Source organism: Bipolaris victoriae, assembly GCF_000527765.1.
Source record: "Bipolaris victoriae FI3 unplaced genomic scaffold scaffold_42, whole genome shotgun sequence".
NCBI classification, from domain to species: Eukaryota; Fungi; Ascomycota; class Dothideomycetes; order Pleosporales; family Pleosporaceae; genus Bipolaris; species Bipolaris victoriae.
This window is the reverse complement of record NW_014575350.1, coordinates 176,900-199,148: the sequence shown is the minus strand read 5'-3', so window position 1 is coordinate 199,148 and position 22,249 is coordinate 176,900. Positions and strand designations below refer to the sequence as shown.

The 22,249-nt window shown below is 50.1% G+C and overlaps 11 protein-coding genes across 11 annotated transcripts; 8 read left to right on the top strand and 3 right to left on the bottom strand.

Annotated features, from left to right (window-relative positions):
- Positions 1-58: 58 nt before the first annotated feature.
- On the top strand, positions 59-1,387 carry COCVIDRAFT_99306 (glycoside hydrolase family 27 protein; the record flags this gene model as incomplete). The annotated part of the gene is made up of 2 exons (XM_014701204.1): positions 59-410; positions 456-1,387. 2 exons carry the CDS (start codon positions 59-61, stop codon positions 1,385-1,387), a joined length of 1,284 nt encoding a protein of 427 aa, XP_014556690.1.
- An 816-nt stretch (positions 1,388-2,203) lies between these two features.
- Positions 2,204-4,621, top strand: COCVIDRAFT_99215 (glycoside hydrolase family 95 protein; the record flags this gene model as incomplete). The annotated part of the gene is made up of 1 exon (XM_014701203.1): positions 2,204-4,621. The coding sequence occupies one exon, from the start codon at positions 2,204-2,206 to the stop codon at positions 4,619-4,621; it is 2,418 nt and encodes an 805-aa protein (XP_014556689.1).
- Positions 4,622-5,120: 499 nt separating this feature from the next.
- Positions 5,121-7,396, top strand: COCVIDRAFT_99317 (hypothetical protein; the record flags this gene model as incomplete). The annotated part of the gene is made up of 3 exons (XM_014701202.1): positions 5,121-5,269; positions 5,324-5,450; positions 5,498-7,396. The coding sequence occupies 3 exons, from the start codon at positions 5,121-5,123 to the stop codon at positions 7,394-7,396; spliced, it is 2,175 nt and encodes a 724-aa protein (XP_014556688.1).
- Positions 7,397-8,214: 818 nt separating this feature from the next.
- COCVIDRAFT_99262 (hypothetical protein) lies at positions 8,215-8,511 on the top strand (the record flags this gene model as incomplete). Its single annotated transcript, XM_014701201.1, has 1 exon — positions 8,215-8,511. The coding sequence occupies one exon, from the start codon at positions 8,215-8,217 to the stop codon at positions 8,509-8,511; it is 297 nt and encodes a 98-aa protein (XP_014556687.1).
- A 1,330-nt stretch (positions 8,512-9,841) lies between these two features.
- COCVIDRAFT_16012 (hypothetical protein) lies at positions 9,842-11,832 on the top strand (the record flags this gene model as incomplete). Its single annotated transcript, XM_014701113.1, has 3 exons — positions 9,842-9,998; positions 10,124-10,276; positions 10,388-11,832. The coding sequence occupies 3 exons, from the start codon at positions 9,842-9,844 to the stop codon at positions 11,830-11,832; spliced, it is 1,755 nt and encodes a 584-aa protein (XP_014556599.1).
- An 859-nt stretch (positions 11,833-12,691) lies between these two features.
- COCVIDRAFT_99275 (hypothetical protein) lies at positions 12,692-13,103 on the bottom strand (the record flags this gene model as incomplete). Its single annotated transcript, XM_014701200.1, has 2 exons — positions 12,692-12,778; positions 12,933-13,103. The coding sequence occupies 2 exons, from the start codon at positions 13,101-13,103 to the stop codon at positions 12,692-12,694; spliced, it is 258 nt and encodes an 85-aa protein (XP_014556686.1).
- A 427-nt stretch (positions 13,104-13,530) lies between these two features.
- Positions 13,531-14,742, bottom strand: COCVIDRAFT_37804 (hypothetical protein; the record flags this gene model as incomplete). Its single annotated transcript, XM_014701199.1, has 1 exon — positions 13,531-14,742. One exon carries the CDS (start codon positions 14,740-14,742, stop codon positions 13,531-13,533), a length of 1,212 nt encoding a protein of 403 aa, XP_014556685.1.
- Positions 14,743-17,219: 2,477 nt separating this feature from the next.
- COCVIDRAFT_37803 (hypothetical protein) lies at positions 17,220-17,726 on the bottom strand (the record flags this gene model as incomplete). The annotated part of the gene is made up of 1 exon (XM_014701198.1): positions 17,220-17,726. One exon carries the CDS (start codon positions 17,724-17,726, stop codon positions 17,220-17,222), a length of 507 nt encoding a protein of 168 aa, XP_014556684.1.
- A 437-nt stretch (positions 17,727-18,163) lies between these two features.
- Positions 18,164-18,937, top strand: COCVIDRAFT_63506 (hypothetical protein; the record flags this gene model as incomplete). Its single annotated transcript, XM_014701197.1, has 1 exon — positions 18,164-18,937. A coding segment is annotated over one exon (774 nt), but the record flags the coding sequence as incomplete, so codon positions are not given.
- Positions 18,938-18,967: 30 nt separating this feature from the next.
- Positions 18,968-19,351, top strand: COCVIDRAFT_99162 (hypothetical protein; the record flags this gene model as incomplete). The annotated part of the gene is made up of 1 exon (XM_014701196.1): positions 18,968-19,351. The coding sequence occupies one exon, from the start codon at positions 18,968-18,970 to the stop codon at positions 19,349-19,351; it is 384 nt and encodes a 127-aa protein (XP_014556682.1).
- A 766-nt stretch (positions 19,352-20,117) lies between these two features.
- COCVIDRAFT_99197 (lytic polysaccharide monooxygenase) lies at positions 20,118-20,873 on the top strand (the record flags this gene model as incomplete). Its single annotated transcript, XM_014701195.1, has 2 exons — positions 20,118-20,635; positions 20,687-20,873. The coding sequence occupies 2 exons, from the start codon at positions 20,118-20,120 to the stop codon at positions 20,871-20,873; spliced, it is 705 nt and encodes a 234-aa protein (XP_014556681.1).
- Positions 20,874-22,249: the final 1,376 nt, after the last annotated feature.

Here is a 22,249-nt window from a genome sequence, read left to right as displayed (position 1 = left end):
GTTGTTTGGGGGACGCTTCCTATCTTCCCCAGGCGAACAAATTGGCCGTCTTCCTGCCATGGGATGGAGCTCCTGGAACGTGTACCGATGCGACATCAACGAGAAACTCTTTGTGGAGGTGGGAAATCTTATGGTCTCCCTTGGCCTGAAGGATGTCGGCTACAGCTATGTCAACATTGATGACTGCTGGAGTGATAAAGATTATCAGCGTGATGATGTCACTGGGAAGATCAGACCAGACTACAACAAGTTTCCCAAGGGCATCAAGCATACAGCTGATGAGATCCACAAGCTTGGATTGAGATTCGGAATTTATAGTGACTCGGGAACATTGACATGTGCCGGATATGCCGGCTCTCTGGGAAACGAGAGACTAGATGCAGAGACGTTCGCAGAATGGGGTGTTGATTGTAGGTGCGACACGGAAAGTCAGAAACATAACTAACAGCAAGCAGACTTGAAGTATGACAACTGTTTTGTCCCTCAGAAATGGCAGGATAGATACCGATGGAGTCCAGATGACTGGGTGGCTGATCCTCCTGACGAAAAAAGAGCAGGTGATGACGCCGAAACCGAAGTAATTGAAGCACCGGATGGGTACGATTGGAGGTCCTCCAAAACCTTTGCTCGCTACAAAAGGATGGGAGACGCATTGCTCGCTACCAACCGCCCCATACAGTTCTCTCAATGCGCATGGGGCAATGCCCATATTGATCAATGGGGCAACGAGACTGGCCACAGTTGGCGAATGTGGGGGGATATCGGGCCTAGATGGGAAGAGGTCCAAAATGGAGACTGGGGTATCATGCCTATTCTCAACCACGCGTCATTCTTCATCAATGGCACCGACTTTTGGGGGCATGGTGACTGGGACATGCTCCAAGTGGGCAATGGCGAGCTGACCTTCCAGGAGAGCCGTACACACTTCGCAATGTGGGCTGCCCTGAAGTCGCCTCTTATCATTGGAACACCTCTTCACAATATCAAGCCAGAGATATTGGAAATTCTCAGCAACAAAGAGCTCATTGATTTCAACCAGGATCCATTCGTGGGACCCGCCGCTAAGCCATACAAGTGGGGCGTAAACCCGGACTTTACATGGAATCGGACTCACCCCGCTGAGTATTGGAGCGGGCTATCATCCAAGGGCGTGCACGTGTTTGTCATGAACACGTTGAACACAGTAAAAACCAAGATCATCGACTTTTCGGAGGTTCCAGAGCTTGATCCTGATGTTGCATACACAATCATTGACTCCTGGACCGGGAAAAGACTAGGGAAGTTTAAAGGAAAATATAAGACGACCGTCGATGCTCACGACACCCTAGCGATCCGGTTGGTCAAGGCAAGTCGTTTTGACTATTCGAGATTGCAGACCACATTTTGAGAAATTTCCTCGTCTCAGCAGTGAAGGAGGTGCTGGATTCTGTATGTGTCAGGCCTCTATCGAACAATTGACTATCAAGAGTAAAGACAAGATCGGCTCCTGTGGGGTGCAGATCTAGCGCTGGCGGGACATGTTGTTGTGACGTCAATCTCTCCAATTACCCCAACCTCTTCAAGTAGATCATTGACTCGAGATACTTCCACTTGAACAATTGCCATCTCAATGAAAAAGAAAACGTAATATCAGGTACATGACGGCAATGAGCGGTTGTTTGATCCAATGATGGGTGTTCCAGTGGGAGCTAATCTACCAGAAAGCCACAATCAACCTCACCGAAATCGCAATCACAAACGGCGAAAACGTTACATGATTACATACCTCAAGAATAAAGAGAAATGAAATCAGGCATAGGTGGCGCTCATGCGAACCCGGCTGTTGGGTCTATGCTGGTTCATTGATCCAAGGCTACGATGGAGCCTTTTACCCCGAGGCTAAATACAACACTATGTTCCTCGGGACTACTCCGGAATGTAACCCAATACAACGAAAAAGAACCTTTACCACGCCTACGATCTGCACCGGCGTTCTGAAAATGGAATGCGGGGGACGTTGCGCTAACGACGACCTACATAGTTCGTCAGCAGTACATCGTACGTACACGGGCAAAATGCGGTCCATCAATGAGGCGGGGGACAGTTACAGATCACCATCTCGTCGGGTATTGGCACACCATATCTTGACTCTATAGTGGAGTCACACGAAGTATAAAACCCATACGTTCGGACCGTATTTGGTCATAAACTCTCGGCCCTGACAATGTTTGTCACAGCAATCCTTACTGCCGTTGCTGGCTTCGTGCCATTGGCAGCAGCGGAAAACAGCACTCGACTATGGTACAATACTCCCGTCGCATCAAGTACCTGGACCGATGCTCTCCCGATTGGCAATGGTCGCCTTGGAGCAATGATCTATGGCATCCCGGTACAAGAACGCATACAACTTAATGAAGAAACCATATGGTCAGGAGGCCGACGAGATCGGGTAAATCAAAATGGTGCCCAAACAGTTTCGGAAGTTCGAGACTTACTCGCGCGAGGCGATGCTGCCGGTGCGCAAAAGTTGGCTAATTTAGGTATGATGGGCACTCCACAGACATGCAGGAATTACCAAACCTTGGGCGATATGGAAATCTCTTTCGACGGTACAAACAAATACGACAAAAGTACGTATGAACGGTGGCTGGATCTGGACACAGCTTTGTCTGGTGTACGGTTTAAGATCAACGATACTCTGTACGAGCGGGAGATGTTCGTGTCGGTGCCAGATGATGTTTTTGTACACCACTTGAAAGCAACGGGAAACGAGAAACTGTCTTTCCAAATACGTGTACATCGACCCAAGGACGGTTTGAATGAAGCTTCTGATCAGAACTGGAACGAAAACGGGTGGACATACATGACAGGTGGAACTGGCGGTATCGATCCGGTAGTATTTACTACTGCTCTAGCGGTTGAGTCAGACGGTCATGTGAGAACACTGGGCGAATTCATCGTCGTGGAGAATGCTACTGAAGCGACGGCTTTCCTTGCAGCTGCAACTTCGTATCGCCACAACGATACTAGAGCTGCTGTGGACAGCACTATACAAAAAGCCCAGCAACATACCTACGAAGAGCTCCGTCGTCGCCATATTGAGGACTATGCGCCGTTCTACAACGCCAGCGTGCTTAATCTGAATGGGCAGGATCTCGAGACGAGTAGCTTACCCACTAATGCACGAATAAATGCGACTCGCAGAGGTGCAAATGATCCTGGATTGGTCGCGTTGGCCTACAATTATGGTCGCTATCTCCTCATCGCTTCTTCTCGAGCGGGTAATCTGCCATCGAACCTCCAAGGCATCTGGAACAAAGAATTTGACCCGTTGTGGGGCTCCAAATATACTGTCAACATCAATCTTCAGATGAATTACTGGCCCGCAGAGGTTACAAGTCTCTCTAGCCTACATGAACCGTTCTTTGATCTTCTGGAACTGATGCGCAAGGATGGAATGCACACAGCTAAAGCTATGTACAATGCTTCTGGGTGGATGAGCCATCATAACACAGATCTTTGGGGCGATACGGCACCTGTAGATACGTATCTACCCGCTACATACTGGACACTGTCTTCCGGATGGCTCGTCACTCACATACTCGAGCATTACTGGTACACAGGTGACAAGAGCTTCCTCTCTTCAAACTTGCATATCGTATCCGAAGCCATTGAATTCTACCTGGACACACTTCAACCCTACAAGGCCAATGGAACCGAGTACCTTGTTACCAACCCATCTGTCTCCCCAGAAAACACATATGTAGGCCCAGATGGAAAGTCCTACAACTTCGACACCGCACCCACATGCGACATTGAAATCCTCAATGAGCTCTTCACAAACTACCTCAACGCCGTCGCCACCCTCTCAAACTCAACCGTAGACTCTTCATTCCTAACACGCATCCGCGACACCCAAGCCAAACTCCCACCATACCGGTATTCAACTCGCTACCCAGGCACATTGCAAGAATGGATGCAAGACTACGAGCAAGCCGAGCCAGGCCACCGCCACGTCTCCCATCTTTATGCTCTCTACCCAGGAACCCAGATCCTTCCTCCCGGCGCCCCAGGCTACGATGCTAAACTCTTCAACGCCGCAGCTGCTACTCTCGAGGACCGTCTATCGCACAACGGTGCGGGAACGGGTTGGTCGCGCGCATGGACGATTAATTGGTACGCTCGGTTACAAAATAAGACTGCGCTTGCAGAGAATACGTTTCAGTTCTTCAACACGAGCGTGTTCAACAATTTGATGGATGTCAATGAGGGTATCTTTCAGATCGACGGTAACCTCGGGTTCGTAAGCGGTGTTGCCGAAGGCCTGTTACAATCACACGTTGTCGACGACAAGGGCGTCAGAGAAGTATGGCTGCTACCCGTCCTACCAGGAGAATGGAGCGATGGATCTGTTAATGGAATAGCGGCGAGAGGCGGGTTCGTGTTTGATCTTGAGTGGGCGGATGGAAAGCTTGTGCATATGAGGATGGAAAGTAGGGTCGGTGGACCGGTTGTGCTGAAGTACGGCGGTAGTGGCAATTCGACGATTGCTGCTAGGCAGGCTGAAGGCTTTTCTAATGGTCGTATGAGGTTGGAGACGAAGGCAGGGGATGTTAGGGAATTCGATTTTCGTAAGGCTTAGAGTGATTATGTACTAAATCACAGCTTTTTGCTACGAGTTGCCATTCCTTGATATTGCTCCAACTTATCAATAATATGTACTCATGTATTGTAAGCCTCAGAGGTAACAACACGTATGAGCTTATCTGTCTTTCGACACATTTACTCAAGAGCCCATATCAATCTAGCAGGTCTTAATGCTTGCCGTTTTCAGTATATCTTCGTCGATCTTGGACTTCTCTTCATTCGACTTGTCATGATGAAAATTCGACCCATTTGAACATATGCTCTGCATGCAAGAAGTACTTTGAGAGATTAAACAGAATTCAGAATCTGATATTTATCGCAGAAAAGGTGCTGGAGCGGGGAGCGCTAGGCCCAACACGGCTGCAAAATGGAGGGCGCTCAGACCAAGAACGCGAGCGCGACTTCACAATTCGCGTCGCCCCTAACGACGGCTTTGTCTGCCCCTCTCTACCTCCACATACAAACACCATAACGACTTACGACCCACGAAGATAATGGCAGACAGACAGACACCGTTTTCCATTAGCCTTTTCGGCAGCCAGGCAGGCGATGGCCCTCAGGATGACACTGCGCCTTCGCGCGTGCAACGAGCATTGGTGGACTTTATCATGGAGTTTACCCTGGATAATATCTTCGTTTACAGGTACACGAAAAAGCAGTCATGAACCAACAAGTGCGGGACTGATACGGTCTCCAGAGATCAAATACGCGAGAACGTGCTCTTGAAGCAATACTACTGTGATATTGACGTTGCCCATCTCATCAGCTACAGCCCCGAGCTGGCCCATGACCTTAGACAGAACCCGGCTGAAATCATACCTCTTGTATGTCGTATTCTCTCCTTCTTCATACAAGCATTGACATTGGCCAGTTTGAAGCCGCCCTCAAGACATGTACGCAGCGTATCGTCTACCCCTCACAGAAGAACATATCCCTACCTCAGCACCAATTGCTCCTCCACTCCAACGCTTCAGAGCTTTCCATCCGTGACCTCACCGCTACAAACGTCTCACAACTCGTACGCATACCCGGTATCATCATTGGTGCATCCACGCTTTCCTCCAAGGCCACAGCCCTCGCTATTCGATGCCGCAATTGCCAGCATGAAGAGATCCTTCCTATAGCTGGCGGCTTCTCAGGAGTCTCTCTTCCAAGAACATGCAGCAGGAAAAGGGGAGAAGGCGAGGTCGGAGAGCAGTGTCCGCTGGACCCATACTATGTCATGCACGAGCGCTGCCAGTTTATCGACCAGCAAGTGCTCAAGCTGCAAGAAGCGCCTGATATGGTTCCAGTTGGTGAACTGCCGCGCCACATTATGATTTCTGCCGACAGATATCTTGCTAACCGCGTTGTTCCTGGTACACGGTGCTCCGTCATGGGCATCTTTTCCATTTACCAGCAAAAGGGTTCCAAGCGTGCAGGAAACGCTGCTGTAGCCATTCGCAATCCCTACATACGCGCCGTCGGCATCCACGCAGAAGTCGATCACGGAACCAAGGGAAATGCGGTTTTTACCGAGGAGGAAGAGCAAGAATTCCTCGAGATGAGCCGCAGACCAGACATCTACGAGGTCTTTTCGCGGTGCATTGCGCCTTCCATTTATGGAAACCAGGATATCAAAAAGGCCATTTGCTGCTTGCTAATGGGTGGTTCAAAGAAGATTCTACCAGATGGAATGAAACTTCGTGGTGACATCAACGTGCTTCTTCTTGGTGACCCAGGTACCGCCAAGTCACAGTTGCTCAAATTCGTTGAGAAAGTGTCGCCAATCGCTATTTACACATCCGGAAAAGGATCCTCAGCCGCTGGTTTGACCGCTTCGGTGCAACGCGATCACAACACGCGCGAGTTCTATCTCGAAGGAGGTGCCATGGTTCTCGCAGACGGTGGTGTAGTGTGTATTGACGAGTTCGACAAGATGCGCGACGAAGACCGAGTAGCTATCCACGAAGCCATGGAGCAACAAACCATTTCTATTGCCAAAGCAGGTATCACAACGATTCTCAACTCGCGAACATCGGTTTTGGCGGCCGCCAACCCGATTTTCGGACGTTACGACGATATGAAGACACCTGGTGAGAACATCGATTTCCAAACTACCATCCTGTCGCGTTTCGATATGATTTTCATTGTGCGCGACGAGCATGACCGTGGACGTGACGAGCGGATAGCAAAGCACGTCATGGGCATCGCAATGGGCGGGCGCGGTGTGGAAGAAAGTGTACAAGCCGAGATACCGATTGAAAAGATGAAGCGCTACATCACCTACTGCCGACAACGGTGCGCACCTCGTCTCTCACCCGAAGCAGCGGAGAAACTCTCGAGCCACTTTGTTAGCATCAGGCGACAAGTGCACGCTTCCGAAGTCAACGCCAACCAACGGTCTAGCATCCCGATTACGGTGCGTCAACTGGAAGCTATTATCCGTATCACAGAGTCGCTAGCCAAGCTATCGCTCTCGCCCATAGCAGATGAGTCTCACGTCGATGAAGCAATCCGCCTGTTCCTTGCGTCTACCATGGACGCGGTGAACCAGGGCGAAGGACAGAGTTCAAAGGAACTCATGGATGAGGTCAACAAGGTGGAAGAGGAACTCCGGCGCCGTATGCCCATCGGGTGGCAAGTCAACCTGTCAACGCTCAAGCGTGAAATGGTGGATGGCAAGGGATACTCTGAACAGGCTCTTGCGCGGGCGCTGCACGTAATGAATGCGCGAGAGACGATAAGGTGGAGACACGGAAACAGTGTTGTCTTCCGCGCCAGTGCCTAAGATTTGGGACTGTTTTTGAGGTGTTTGTCTGGGAGTGAGGCGTATTCGCCTTGTTCGAGGCGCTGGGTGGAGAGCAGGTGATCAAGGAGAACTCGGCATGGGATTGGATAGAAACATTATTGTCATGTAAAATCTGGTGTGGCGCAATATTCCGGCGCAAACTCTGAGTTGTGCAACCCAATTTTTTCTTACCCAACACTACCGTGACATCATCGCCAACGCCGCAAAATCATCGGAAGGAAACAAGGCTTCCTTATTCGAAACTGGTTAGCGCATCTTAAATAAGTGCAAATTGTATGTCCAGAAGTGTAGGTCTTAGGCTTCGCTTTCCCAAACCAGACTTGACTCGTTACTTAATTGTGGGAATTGTGGGCCGCTTCTCTCCCAGTTTGTGGCTCACTGATGGAGATAAGGCGGATAAGAAGTCATGTTTTTGATCGTCTCCACACTTCCACCATATTTGAACCTGGGGAAAGCTCCCGTATGATTGGTTAGTAGGAGAGGAAAGTGTGTGTGCGGGGATACGGTGAAGACTTGATGGATTGTAGGGGTTGTTGGAGAGACACTTTGTTCATGATGTATATAGCACGTTGGGCACTTGAGATGATATGATTGGCTTTTTTTTTGGTCATTAATATGGAAGTGATGATTCAATTTCTCTATTTTGATAATTCTAGCCGTGAATCGATGTCAAATCTGGGGGACGTGAGGCTGGAGTGACGACAGGTATGCCAGTGGGTTGGCCCACAAGGTTCCAGTTTAGCACGCAGCCGACATCCAAATGTGAGATTTCGCTTGTCAAGATCGGTGCTGGGTGAATGAGATACTTTGGCTTCAGTGACTTGTTGGTGAGACCGAGGAGCTCTCAGCCTGTGCTTCAAAGGGGCCGAAGACTAGGGCTATCCGAGGTGCTGGTTGTTAAACAATATGATGAAATCACGGAATGGCGGTCTACAAGACTAGTGTATGAATACGGAGGACCCAAGGCAATGAAACTACATCGTCATGTTGGACCAAATAGAAGCTGTTACACAAGCTCACAAAGGCATCGGATTGGCATGCTCCGCGGCAGTGTGATTGCAAGTGAAGCTCCTGCATTATTGAGTATGCTATAAGCAATTTGTTGGATTCAAAGACGTTGATGGCCGGCTCAGAACGGGGCCATACAGCTTCGCCCAACCGAGTGCGAAGAGGCATATACATCACCCATTTGCAAGAATGGGCTGACTGTGCATGTGGTGTTTCCCAACGTGAATGTGATGAGCTGGGAAGATGTTTTCCCACATCTGGCATCGTTTTGCCTACAATGTGGGATAGCGCAACTTGCATCAGTTGACTGCTATCCCAAATCCTGCCGGTGTGGAGCCATATGTTCAGCGCCCCGAAGTGTGCAAGGTGTTGGCCTTGATTGTGATTGAGAAGATGATATCACTGCACTAACACGACCTCCTTGGTGAATGAATGGCAGGTGTATCGCGTATTGACCTCTTCCAGCCTTGGGCTCCGTGGCCAGGTTCTGACGTACCGCTTTCTCGCTCTGTTCATTCGAACCACCAAAGGTCATATGGCGCACCAAGTTGCAGAATGCCTTTGATCATCACCAGAATGACTTCATGTAGGCGTTATAGCATTCCCACGGCTAGATCAAGGAAGTCACTGTAGGGGCTCACAAGGATGGACAGGAGCGCTGTAAGGTGGGCCCTGCAGACGTTGTAAAGAGTCCGGGGGGCAGGGACCATGGGCAGTTTGCAATTCTAAGGCTGAGGGTGCCAGGCGAGGGTGGGAATCTTGAAAGCCAAGGGGCCACGGTATAGGCTTTGGGTAGTGGCTATGGTTTTCGGTGGGCCTCTGGTTCAGAAGACTGCTTCGCCAAGGTACGCTCAACTGGAGCTAGTAGGATGAACCAGAGCGCCTCGTTTCCACACCAGAAATCTTGCAAATTGTGCATGCCATATGCAATATATTTGTCGGACACTGCTGGGGCAGGCTGTGCGACACTCCGTGGCTTGTTCGATTGGTGGAGGTTAGTATGTCCAAGAAGTACGGAGATTTACGCAAGTAGACAGAGCACTTTGTGGTGGGGGCCCATTATTGGAAGTGACTCTCGTGGCTATAACGGGGGAGGCTGGTCCTGATATAGACGAATGCCATCCCATAGATGAGGAACGGATACGTTTTTTCTTCAATTTTTCTCATGGAACCTAGCAAATAGGTTTTGGAGAGAATGTCAGCATGTTGAGGCCGAGGGCTACACAAAAAAAAACGGGCCAGCTGTGGAATCCATGGTCGTTGCTGAACCACAGCGATCTGATCCGTCACTGCCTGGTATGGAGGTGCCCCAAGAGAGAGCGAGCACAGGAGTATATAAGTATCTGACAAATGCGCGCCTTCTCTCAGGCAGTCCATTGCTATCCAGCGACGCAACGCGCAATCATCAGCATCGCCATGGACTTTGACTGGGAGTTTGATGCAGAGCTGCTTGGTCAGCCAACACTATTGGACGGGCTGAGATTTGGTGAGGATGTTGACAGCAGCGGCACTCACCTTGCACAGGGTATTGGTGGTGGAGTGCAGCTCGGCGGCTCACTGCTTCAGATAGCCGGTAAGTTTTCCCGCTCCGCTCCGAGCTCGGCGGGACTCGGGGTTTGGTGGTTCGATCTGATAAACTAGGATATCCATCTGATAACAGCGCGCTTCTCCATTCGCACCTGACCTCTACCCAACAAGCGGTGGTGGCTATCAGGAACGAGATGCTTCTCAACTACATCAATGCACCCGCTGGCTGTGCTGCCTCGCCTACTGCCTACAACTCACCCGGTGCATCGCCTCAGTCGCCCACTGCGCTCGTGGAAAACACTGATTCCCGCCGACCCAGTCGAAGTGAGTGTACACCGTCCATTGCTTTTCCCTTGTCCCACCCGCGGTTTGCCGCGGCTGTTGGCTGCACAACACCACAGTTGACGGTATGTACTGGTACTGACAGACTGGTAGCCCTCGTCCCCTGCCCCGCAGTCTCTGCGCACGACTCGGTCGCCACGTTGTCTCCTGAACCCAACACCAACGCTGGCCCTCCCCAGACTGGCGGGGGCCCGCTCAGCAAGACCCATGTCGTCCCACCACGCCCCAAGCCCGGCCGCAAGCCCGCCACCGAGGAGCCAGAGTCGAAGCGCAAGGCCCAAAATCGACAGTCGCAGCGTAACTTTCGCCAGCGCAAGCAGAGGACCGTCCTGGATCTGCAGGAGTCGTTGAATCAGGTCTCTAGGCAACTTTTGAGTGCTAATACTGACCACGCGAGAGAGCGTGACCAACTCAGAAGTGAAATCGAGAAACTCAAAAACTATAACCAAAGACTAATCAGCGAAGTCGACGATTGGAAAAACGCTTGTAAATATATGCAGGACAGATTGTCAGCCATCTCTGGCCAACCCCCTTCCATGCCTCTCTCCTACCCCCGTCATGACACTCCCCTCCGCAGGGCCTTCGATACCGACTTCAATGCCCAAGCTCTCGTTCCCAGCCCTCAACCAACAGATCTGGGATGCGACCGGTGCACAAAGGACCATTGCGCCTGTCTAGCTGAGATGACCAATGACACTGCTTTCCAAGGTCCTGTCGACCCCATGACAGGCGTCCACCATGGAGAGCCTGATGACGACAAGCCACGCGACCACAGCGAATTCGAAACAGACTTTACAGCTGCGTTCAGTAAACCAAAACCCCATGATGCCGATCCGGCTGCACTCCTCTCTTCGGCCGAAGACGCAAAGTTTCCCGATTGTGGTTTTTGCGCAGACCAGCCAGAGTCTTGCATCTGCAGAAGCTTGCGTTCCGAAGCTGCAGATGCAACCTCATCACTAGCGCCCATTTCAACTACCCCCTCTAAGCCTACCAAGTCAAGTGTGGCTGTGACCGGTCCCGGTTCCTGTGCTGATTGTCAAGCGAACCCTGAGCAGCGCGCCTGGTGCCAAAGGGTTGCACAGCTTCGCAGCGAAGCGACACCGCCCAACTCTCGACGCAACTCAACAAAGAGCTTTGTGCTAGGAACCATGGAGCCCAAGGCCTCTACCAGTATCGACATGAGCAGCCCTGTAGGCCGTGGAGACACGGTTGGCTGCAGTGATGCTTTCAAGCTGCTTGTCGGGCGAGTCGACACGCAAATGGATTGGCGACAACTGAAGCCTGTCCCTCCAACCTTTGCGCAAGAAGATGCTCGAAAGAACACATTCACCATGGAGCCCGGCATGTACAGCGCTATGGAGCTGGATGCTAGCAGCATCCTCACTACTCTGCAGCATGCTCCGGGTCCCATCAAGCCTCGTCCATCCGATGGTACATATGCACGCTTGGTGCAAGAAGCAGAAGAGAGGCGCCGGAAGTCTTCCACTCCCATGAAGAAGTCCGATGACCATCCCATGCTGGACTGTGACAAGAACTAACTTTACATTTCTTCCATCTCTGATTCCAAAGACCATCATTCTGCCATAGTTTATCGGCATTGGTCGTTGCAGAGTCATCATTACGATTGACTGTACATCCCATGTGACGGGATTAGCAGTCGCAAAAAAAAAGATTACGAATCACGGCAGGGCGGTCATTTTACTGATTTTTGTTTCCACTACTTGGTTTTACTACAGCAGTGATCAGACTATAATGATCATAGGATAGACTAATAGGAGAACACATCTCTTCACGTATTACGTGTAACATTTACGTTTGATTTTTGATGAGTTTCACGTGCTCTTGAGTGACTTGTCTATAAGAAAATTCGTACGCCGAGGCATTTTTCTTACTAGATTGCTGGTTGAGCTGGCCGAAGAGGTGCCGGTTGAAAGTATCAGTCACGCCATAATCGCTGTTTGTGGCATTGACAACAGGCGCTTGTACTATACGCTTACGTTACGTTCTTTGGCTGGAACAATCGCGGAGATTGTTCGGACGCAGATTGCTGTATGATTGGTAGAAAGCCCATCCGTTATCGGATCTTATCAGATGATCAGATATAAATTTTGCACTAGACTCGAAGCAGTTTCCGGTGCCCAGAGAGCGGATCAAAGTTTGCACGGTCAGAGCATCGTGGTAAAAGGTAAGAGGCGTAATCATGTGATGCAGATGTCACAAGTGGAAGTCAACACCAAGAGGTATCATAAACTATGCCTTTCCTGTGAAGAAGATGTGGTGCATGATCGAGTATCGAATATTTTTCCACTCTGTCCAAGTCGCACATATTTGCCCGATCATATTTCCCTTCTCGAAACTACCGTTTTTTTTTTTGACATCTCCCTCAAAATCAAGAAGTCACTTCTTAACCCCATTAACAACAACTTCATGTCCCTCCCCCTTTCCCTGTGCAGTATACACTCCCGGTCCCGCCCTAACCGCAACCTAAATGTGTCCATTGATCAACTCTATTCTTTCTATCCAACACCGCCCCCTACCAAAAAAAAACCCCCCTTTGTGAAAACCAACCTTCCAAAATAAAAATCGCTCTAGAAAGCTAGAATATGTGGGAAATGAAAGGAATAAGGGAACAACGAACCTGAACATCCACCCCCCACTTTTGTGCGTTAGCAAGAGCAATGTTTGCTGCTTCTTGCTCCAGACATGCAGCTGCGGCTGCGAGTTTGGTGCCTGCGGCTGAGAGGGTAGTTCCTAGCGCGGAGAGTTCAGAGGCGAGTTTTAGGAGGGTGTCTGGGGTTGTGTTGGACATTGTTTTTTCTTTCTTTCTTCACTACTTGCGTGTATGTTGGATGGTATATGCTTAGTTGGTGGGTGGGCGGGGACTATGAAATGTGATGAGTTTGAGAGGATTGGTGGATGGAGATGGGGTAATGTAAGAGTAGATGATGTTTGTGGAAGTGTTGAATTGGTTTGACATGTTAGGTGTATAGCGAACAGTGGGTTGGGTACTATGTTTGACAATGTTCATGAGTGTCTTTGGGAAATGTATGATTGTATTGTGAGATGTGTTGTATCATACTTCAACTTCTAGTGAGCATTCATGCAACTGCAACATTGAATGGCATATTGAATAACAGAAACTTTAGCACTACAACACTTGTGCTTAGGTGTACGATTGTATCATGATGACTGTGGATGGCAACTCATACTTATCCAGTACGTGGTTGCATGGCAGTTCACGCCCTCGAATCCTCCTTCATTTTCCGTAGCTGAGCCAGCACATCTTCCTTTGAAATATCATCTTTCAAACACTTCAAGAGTAAGTCTTGCTCGCTTGTCGGAGCCATACCTGCGGCCTCGGGTACTCTCCTATCAAGATTGGTGGGAAACGGATACCCTTCTGCAACAACACTGACAAACGCCTTAACCTTATCACTGAACCTATTCTTCACATACATCTCTGACAGCGCATCCCATGTGTGCTCAATAAGAGGATACGTATCAATCGATTCCATGGGCTTACCAAACGCCGACGAAATCTGCAGTAGGTTCGCCGAGCGCATGATATCCGCAGAGTCATTCTGACCTGCAGCATGGAACAGCGCAGGATTGAAGAACAATCCATCACCTTTGTCCAACGGCAACGAAAGATAATTCTCCAAAAAGAAGTCCTGGAACTCAGGTATCCGATATGCCATATACCCTTGCTCAAACTTCTGACTGAACGGCAACAATCGCGTCGGACCACTTTCTACGGGCATATCCGAATGCGCAACTGCACCTTGTAGCGTGAGAAATTGCGATGCAACCTGCACTCCTTTTGGGAATTTGGCGCATGACTCGCTATCTTGGAACCCAATGTGGTAGTCTCGGTGCGAAATCTGGGCTTGGGCGCCGGGCTTCACAATATTGACTTGTGCAGTCAAGCGGTGATACGGACCGAGCCATGCCTCGGATATCAATAGAAGCCAAGGGTTGGAGTAGTATTTTACAAATGAGGCTGCATCCAGGAGGCAATGTTTGGATAGTGAATTCCAGATGCGGTCGTTTGCGCCGGCGCCTGCAAAGTGATCGCCGCGTTGGCTAGACGCTTGTTTCTCTTCTGCAATTATTGATGAGTAGACCTTGTTGACGTCGTCAATTAAAGACGTGTCTTGGTAGAGGTTCTTGGTGATGAAGACGCCGGGGCCTGAAAGCAGGATGTGGTACCATTCGTCCTGTAGAGCAGCATGGTGTTCTGGACGCAATGATGAATAATCGGGGAGATGATATATCGGCACGTGCGACTCGACAGTGCTTGCAAGCGGATAGTGAATTGATGAAGACTCCGTTGTTAGCTTCTTGAAGTCTTCCAATGAGGGCGGGTTGTTGATAGAGTACAGCCGAGGCTGGATTCCTAATTCTTGGCGGGCGTGCTTGACGCCGTTTGGGGTAGAGTAGTCATTCATTGTTAGGCCTTGTGTGACGATGTTCGAAGGCTGCGCATATACTTTCCTGGCTGAGTATGCAAGGGCGTTTGTCGGTATTGATTATGTCGGCAGTTGTGTCACTACGTACGTAATAGTAGCAGTGCTATTGGCTCTACTACATATTGGGGTTCCGGGCGGAAAGCGGAGAAGCAACCCGACACACACTTCAAATCGAGCTATGTACAGACAAACACATCCATGTCTGTGAGAATCAAACGAGCACGCGTGCATCGTGTACATGCAGGAGGCATGTGTATTGGGCTGGAAATTGCGTATTTGGAGTAACGCCAAATATAGAGATGTTGTACAGCTACTAAACTTGGCATACTTCCTGGAGTAAGATATTGTTATTCATCTGCTGATCGACTTTCATCATCGATCAGGATAGAAGGCGCCTCACCTTCTATCGAAGATGTAACGGTGGTTTAAAAGGGCCGTTTATTTCGCATCAATCACCGCGCAGTCACGCCGTGAAACCTTGTTTTCCCCCGCTCTTGTCATTAATTTCCGACTTGCTTGGCTGAGTTAGTGCAGATTGGCGAATGCTTGGCTTCGGGGAGGCGATGCGCGATACGCTGCCAAGGTGTCGAGATAGATGAAACGCACCGACTAGTTGTGTCAGTCTGCTCTGGGCCTCCCAACATACGAGGGTTGTTATGCTTTGACATGAAAATGGCACCGACACATTTGGGGGCACGGATGCTTCTGGCATATCTCGGGTTGTGCGCATTAGTTTTGTGGTAATGCCTGCATGAATAGATTTCTTGCATCACAGCGCTTCTCTTGGTAAACTACATTAGTTGATATTTGCATGCGATCATGGGTTCAAATTGTGATTGCGTTTGTTCGCGTTGATCTTAGAACTATCCCATATCCCAGCCTATGCTTGCTACGTTTTTAGAATAGTTTTCAATACAAGTCCTGTGCAAGGTGCTGAAAATTGGTTTCTTTGCGTGAAAAAATAACACACACTAAGTGACTGCTTGCGAAGAGAACGAAAATCGGATAGAGAATGAATATAGCGAAGGTGCTACATCCAATGCAACAGCGATGGGATATGTTGTCTTTACTCAGATCAGAATTAGAAAGATGCATATGATATGTCATCGTGAATTACGAAAGACAATTGAGAATACATCAAATCCGATTATTTCCATGTTGAAAGTGACACGCCAAAAACTTTGTGTATATTCTGTCTCACTATTTCCGCCCCGAACGACGATTTTTGCAAAGCACGATAGAGAATGTGAGCGTAGTTCGCATCGTACACAAATATGCTCGCGCCAGGTGATAAGAATTTCAGTATGAAATCTTTGTATATGATCATAGACTCAGAGTTTTCAGTAGGCAGTGAGTTTGGTTATAACAAAAATTATGATAAATCATTATTCCTACTGAGTGTCGGTCCCGATAGATCATATCATTAAAGTATATCCAAAAAGCAAAAACTGTTTTTTCTCCAATCAAATGCTAAAGTCGTCAACCCTCGCATACAGATCCACAATCATGTCTGATTTACGCGATGATTTATCAGTCAGTATATTAACATTCATTCTTCAAGTAGAATCGTGGCTATAAGTTCAAATTTTGATTCAATAGTTTCGTCGCATGATGTAGAATCAGTCTGCATAACCCCTAGATACCACAAGCGAGGATCACACACCTGCACTACTAAAAGATACACAGTGGTGTTGAATCAACACGAAAGTTGTTCTTACAACAGCGCATCTGCCAACTTAGTGTTGAGCGGCAGCTAAACCAAGTTCGGCCGCGTACATCAAAGACCCTGCAGGTTATACCAAGCGGGGCAAGCCTCCTTCGCCCCCCATCCCTGCCGTTCTACCAATAAACTTTCGATAACCATAACAACTTGCTCAACCTAAAAACCACGACACGACTCCGCCCAAAACACCATACGACTGATATTTCGCAATGTCGATCCGAACATTTACAAACCCTCCACTCCACCCCCCTTTCTCTTGCATATCCGCAAGCTTCCGTGTTGGCCCCCACCCCGCTTCTTTGTTCTATGTGTAACTACAAGACATCTGAAACACGACACCCCGGTAGACTGCGAGAACCCGCCCCCCTCCGCTCCCCTAGTCATGTTCGAAGGGCGGCGGCGGCAGCAAAAAAAAAGAAACGACCCAAGGTAGCAAAGCAAAAGAACACACAAAAAGAAAAGAAGAAGAAGAAGAAGAAGAAGAAGAAGAAGAAGAAAAAACGGTGCACAACAAACGGTGTAACAAAAACGTGAATTCTGATTTCTACTCTATGACATAGATGTTGGTCTGCGTGAAACGTCGTACCCCATTATTTCCCCATCGTCATTCGTCCGTCATATCTGCCTCAACACTTCTCAGCTCTCTCAAATCTCCCCCAATTTGCCACCCGTCAGTGCAGTGCGGTGCAACGAAAGAAGCGGGGAGGGGAGGGGGGGCAACCCACCTACCTGACTACTTACCGATGTCAAAGACACGGCCTGGCGAGCCATGCTCACGCATGAATTTGCGCAGGGCCTCGAGCGTCGCAGTGTACCCATCGATCTGATGCTTAAGCCACAGAGAGTGGTACTTGGCTGGAATGGCGAGTTCTAGGTCGCGCAACGCATGTTCCATGGATAAGAGAAGTGTGCCTGCTTGTTGCATGATGAGACGGTAGTTGGTGGTGGCGATGGAGGGTTGAGAGTGCTCGGTGAGGAAGGTGGTGATTAGGTCTTGCAGGCCGAGACAGCAGCGCAGTGCGCGGCGTGGAAGCTTGGAGGCGGCGGTGGATTGCTTAGCGGAAGAGCTGGAGTTGCAGCCCGAGGGAGCGAGGCCCGCTTTGCCTTGGGAGCATTGCTCAGCGACTGCGTTGCTTGACTCGTTGGTGAGCGGCTTGCTCACCGCGGGAGGTTGGCATGGATCCGAGCATGGGACGTTACCGTGAGGAGGCTGGCTGACAGCTGACTTGGCGTAGTCCATGTTGGTGGTCTGATGTTATTTTGACTTGTCCTGTGGTTCTTGTTGCGTGAGTGTGATGTTGTTTTGTGAGTTGCGGTTGTGGATATCGATGTTTGATTTAAAAAAAAGGGTAACTATGAGGCCAGATTTTAATATTCTGATGCATAACGAACTCTGTGTAGTCAGTCAGTGCAGTGTTGAGGTCACAATGGTGAAAAAGATCCGTTGACGTGAGCATCTGGGACAGGTCAATGACACAGTGCAAGTAACGATGCAGGGTGATCCTCTACGCTCATCGTGAAAAACCATCCAATTGATCGTGTGTTGTATAGGCACAACGATCAAAAAATCACTTATTTAAATTCAGTTTTGTCCCAAAGTGTTCCTTATCACACAGACAAACAGTACGATTTAAACTACAACTACTACAGATCGAAAGACAATCGAAAACAAACACAATGGATTCTTCAAAAGAGGAACTTTTCCTCATGTGTGAAGAGGCTCGCAAAGAATGCGAAGATTTCATAGAAACCTGTAAGATTGAAGATATGGGGCGCGGTTTCTGGGCCCCGTTTTGGCGATCTGCATCGCAGATGTCCTTGTCTCTCACGAAATCATTTCTCTCAGTCGAAATGGAAAGGAGTCAGCCGGAATGGTGGAATCACGAGGTAATTCAGCGTCATCTAGAGACCATCCACCGGATTAGGAAGTATGAGCGAAAGCTTCGATACTTGGTTCACGACAAGGAGATCTTCCCCCTTCCCCGCGAAGATATCCGTGCAGCCGAGCCCCTTGAGCTGGAGGTCGCGGTGCTGGGCGAGACGAAGCATAGTGTTGTAGCAGCCCGAGTTATGTTCTTGTTGCGGGCGAGGAAGGAAGGACGAAGCACATTTCCGAGCGACGGTGGTCTACGGTACGGAGGTCTTGACTTTTCCGCCTTTACCGTGAAGTGGAGTTTGCCGCGGTGGTACCAATTTCTTTGCTCGAATTATACAAAGGAACCCTGGTTGCCTGATTGGCAGGCAGTTGTGGGGCTGGTGGGCTGGGTCACATACCATGAGCGTTTCCTTTTACAAACGATCCGCGGAAGCTGTGTTGAAGCCGGCAAGATTGCTGCAGACGATAGGGTGGTGCTCTTCCAGACATCTATAGCCTACGACATGATAGGCCCAGATTGCAAAGACTGTCCCGTCTGCCAGGAGGAAGTGGCCAAGACACCAGCGGAAGGGGGGGAGGTCCCAATCAAGTTACACTGCGGCCACATGATAGGAAGGGACTGTCTGCAAACTTGGTTGAAGTCATGGCACATCGATAGGGAAAAGGAGAATCCGACATGCCCTTTGTGTCGAGCGCAGTTGCCGTTGCTCTACAAAGACATTGAGTCGATGCCGTGGGACAAGCAATTGGAATTGCTGCCAAGGCAAGTGCAGTTAATCGCCCGGGAGTGGGTGGCGTATGCACGCAGCGATGAGGCGCTGGACAGGGAAGTCGATGCCTTCCTACTGGCGGCACGGGCGGAGCAAATTGATGGGTGTTACGGAGTTGAGTTGGGGCACATGCTGGCAAAGCTGGAGACACGGCGGTTGGCCTTCGTCCAGTACCAGAAGACGCTGCAGGCGGTCCTTGAAGGTATGCAGGCTGGCTAAGCGGTGCTCGTGATGGCGCTGGGTTGGCAAGTGTTATTTGACCCCGTGGTTTTCCAATACAGGATATATTGCAAACAGTTATATCGTCTTTTATACGTAGAACGTAAGATTTCTTTATACTTTGGTACCTTGGAGTGAAATGGATAGTACTAATGTGAAAAAGAGATATAAAACAGCGCTAAAGGTAAATTACCACATTAGCGTGGGCGCTAGAGCCACTTGCGAAACCACGGGGCCGACTACCGCAAATAAACGAAGTCAAAGAACTTTTGCCCTCTGGGATGGACGAAGGGGCGGGCTTGGCAGGGCGCCAGAGGCAGAGTGGAGGATGGGAGATTATAGATTGAGGCAAAGTGCCAAGGTGACTGAGAGTCGGACGGTGAAACAAGATCCCTAGCGGTACTTTGGCGGCCTTGGGTCTTGTTTTGTTTTTGCGAGGCTTGGCCATCGCTTAAAACGGCTTGGGCAATGGTTGGCATTCCTGCCTTCATTAAACATAGAGACTAGAACATTGCAAACATTCCTCCCGAGTGGATCCCATGACAGCGCCGTGTGGGGGGGACGTGATGGGAATAGATGAAGTCCATGTCTTGGGTCACCACTCCCAGCGTCGTCATGGACAAGACACCGAGTATAAGTATGGCCCAGTTCGCCTTGCTGTAGAAACCATCGCAGTCCACGACTTTCGATTCTCACTCATTCATTCGCTTCTTGCAATCTTCTCTTCTTTTGAACATATATTCAACTTACTCTTTACTCCTCCAACATGAAGGCTGGTGCTCTCCTCGCTCTGCTTGCGGCGCCCATGGCGGCCAATGCCCACTACATCTTCAACATTCTCGTCGTCAACGGCCAGACCATTGGTGGCGAGTACGCCTACGCTCGTAAGAACAGCAACGCGTACAACCCCGTCATCACCAACGACATTGTCAACTCCAACGACCTCCGCTGCAACAGGGGCGCTGTCGCTGGTAACACCGGTACCTACACCGTCAAGGCCGGTGACAAGATCGGCTTCAAGATCTTCAACAACGAGAGGATCGAGCACCCCGGTCCTGGATTCGTCTACATCTCCAAGGCTCCCGGAAAGGTCAAGGACTACGATGGCAGCGGCGTCTGGACCAAGGTCATGGAGAGCGGTCTTGCCAACCCCAGCGCCCCTGGTGTTGACAAGAGCTGGGCCAACTGGGACAAGGATAGGCTCGAGTGGACCATCCAGAAGAGCATTCCTGCTGGTGAATACCTTGTCCGTGTCGAGCACATTGGTCTTCACGAGGGTCACGTGTAAGTAATCTCCTCCAACGGCATTCACGACATCAACTAACTCTTCTCTAGTGGCAAGGCCCAGTTCTACATGGAGTGCTTCCAGCTGAACATCCAGTCCTCTGGCACTGGAACTCTCGGCCCCACTGTCAAGATCCCCGGTCTCTACAGCGCCAACGATGCCGGTATCAAGTTCAACAAGTGGAACAACCCCAAGTCTTACTCCATGCCCGGCCCCAAGCTCTACGCCGGCCAGTAAGCGATTCGCATTGCCAGCCAGCCGTCAAGCAAACGAGCAGGCATTCATGCCAGCTGCCCAGTCAGCACACAGTCGAGGAGGAAAGGGTGTTTTTGTTCATATTCGCCCCAGTGGCGCTTCACTTCTCTCTTAGTCCGCATTCCATAGCTATGATCAATGTGACTATGCGTTGCTTTCCGAACTCACTGCTTTCGAACATTGTGATACTTCTCAGATCCATTTCCGTACTAGCGGGCCGGATTTTATTATCCTCCCCCATCGCTCATCACGTGATCGGTTCCCCTCCACCCAACAGAACCATGATTAAGATTCTGATAGTCGAGAAAAAGCATGCATGCATGTATGGATATAGCCACGGTCGAGCCACTAGGGGTTCACGGACGGGTTCGGTTCTTTTATGTAGCTCATCACAGCCCTATCGAATGCAAGCCACCAGCCACGCCTGACTAGGTTACTGCATAGAGAGAGATTCACCTTGTTCCTGTATTTGTTATCCAAGCCAAGTTTCTCGAACCGCAATGCCGGGCTCCTCTACCTACTGCTGCTCTCAAGATGATGCTGGCACCCAGGATCGTGCTTATGATCTTCCCGCGGGGCCCATCATGCCCGATGACAGAAGTGGCCCAGGTGCCCCAAAGGGATTTTGCTGCGTACCGCCCTGAACAGCGTGGTAGCGACCAAAAAGAGCGCATGACAGCAAATCTTGCACAATCACGGCTAAGCGCCATGGATTGATGGCGGAGCGGCTTGGTTAGCGCATCGACGCTCAGCCGCATCGACAATCCGCTTCAAGAGGTCCGCAAGATGATCTGGTTCCCGTTGTGTTTTTTTTTTCACAACACGGCGTGTGCGCGGCGCATCGTGGGAACGAAGGCGGGAGAGGGCGGATCCCAGTGTGCTGCAACGCTGCCCTGCATTGCTCCATGCATGGCGCGGTATGTCCTTGGATGTGTACATAAGTGGTTGGAGGTGCAGCTGGCTAGGGGGATGGAGGTGAGGGCTGGCTGACGTGTTGGCGATGGGTGGGGCGGGGCGCTTGTGGCAGGGGCGCTAGTGGGCAGGCGATGCTGTTGCTGGGGAAGCGGCGACTTGAGTCGGTAAACACCAAGCCAAGGCGAGACGTCAGTCGCATGGGCCCTGCTTAGTTAGCTCTGCTCTACTCTGCTCTGCTCTGCTATACCGCTGCCCGCTATCATTCGGGGTCTGGCGACCTTCTCCGTACTGCTCTCCGTCCTCTGTTATTGTTCCCGCCGATTGTTGTCTGTCGCGCCCTTTGCCTGGCCGACGCATCCTCTCGCTTGCAACCAGCGACGCATGTAATCCACCTTGTTACACATCCCAGCCGTTGCAGGTCAACCTCATACAACCACAACAAC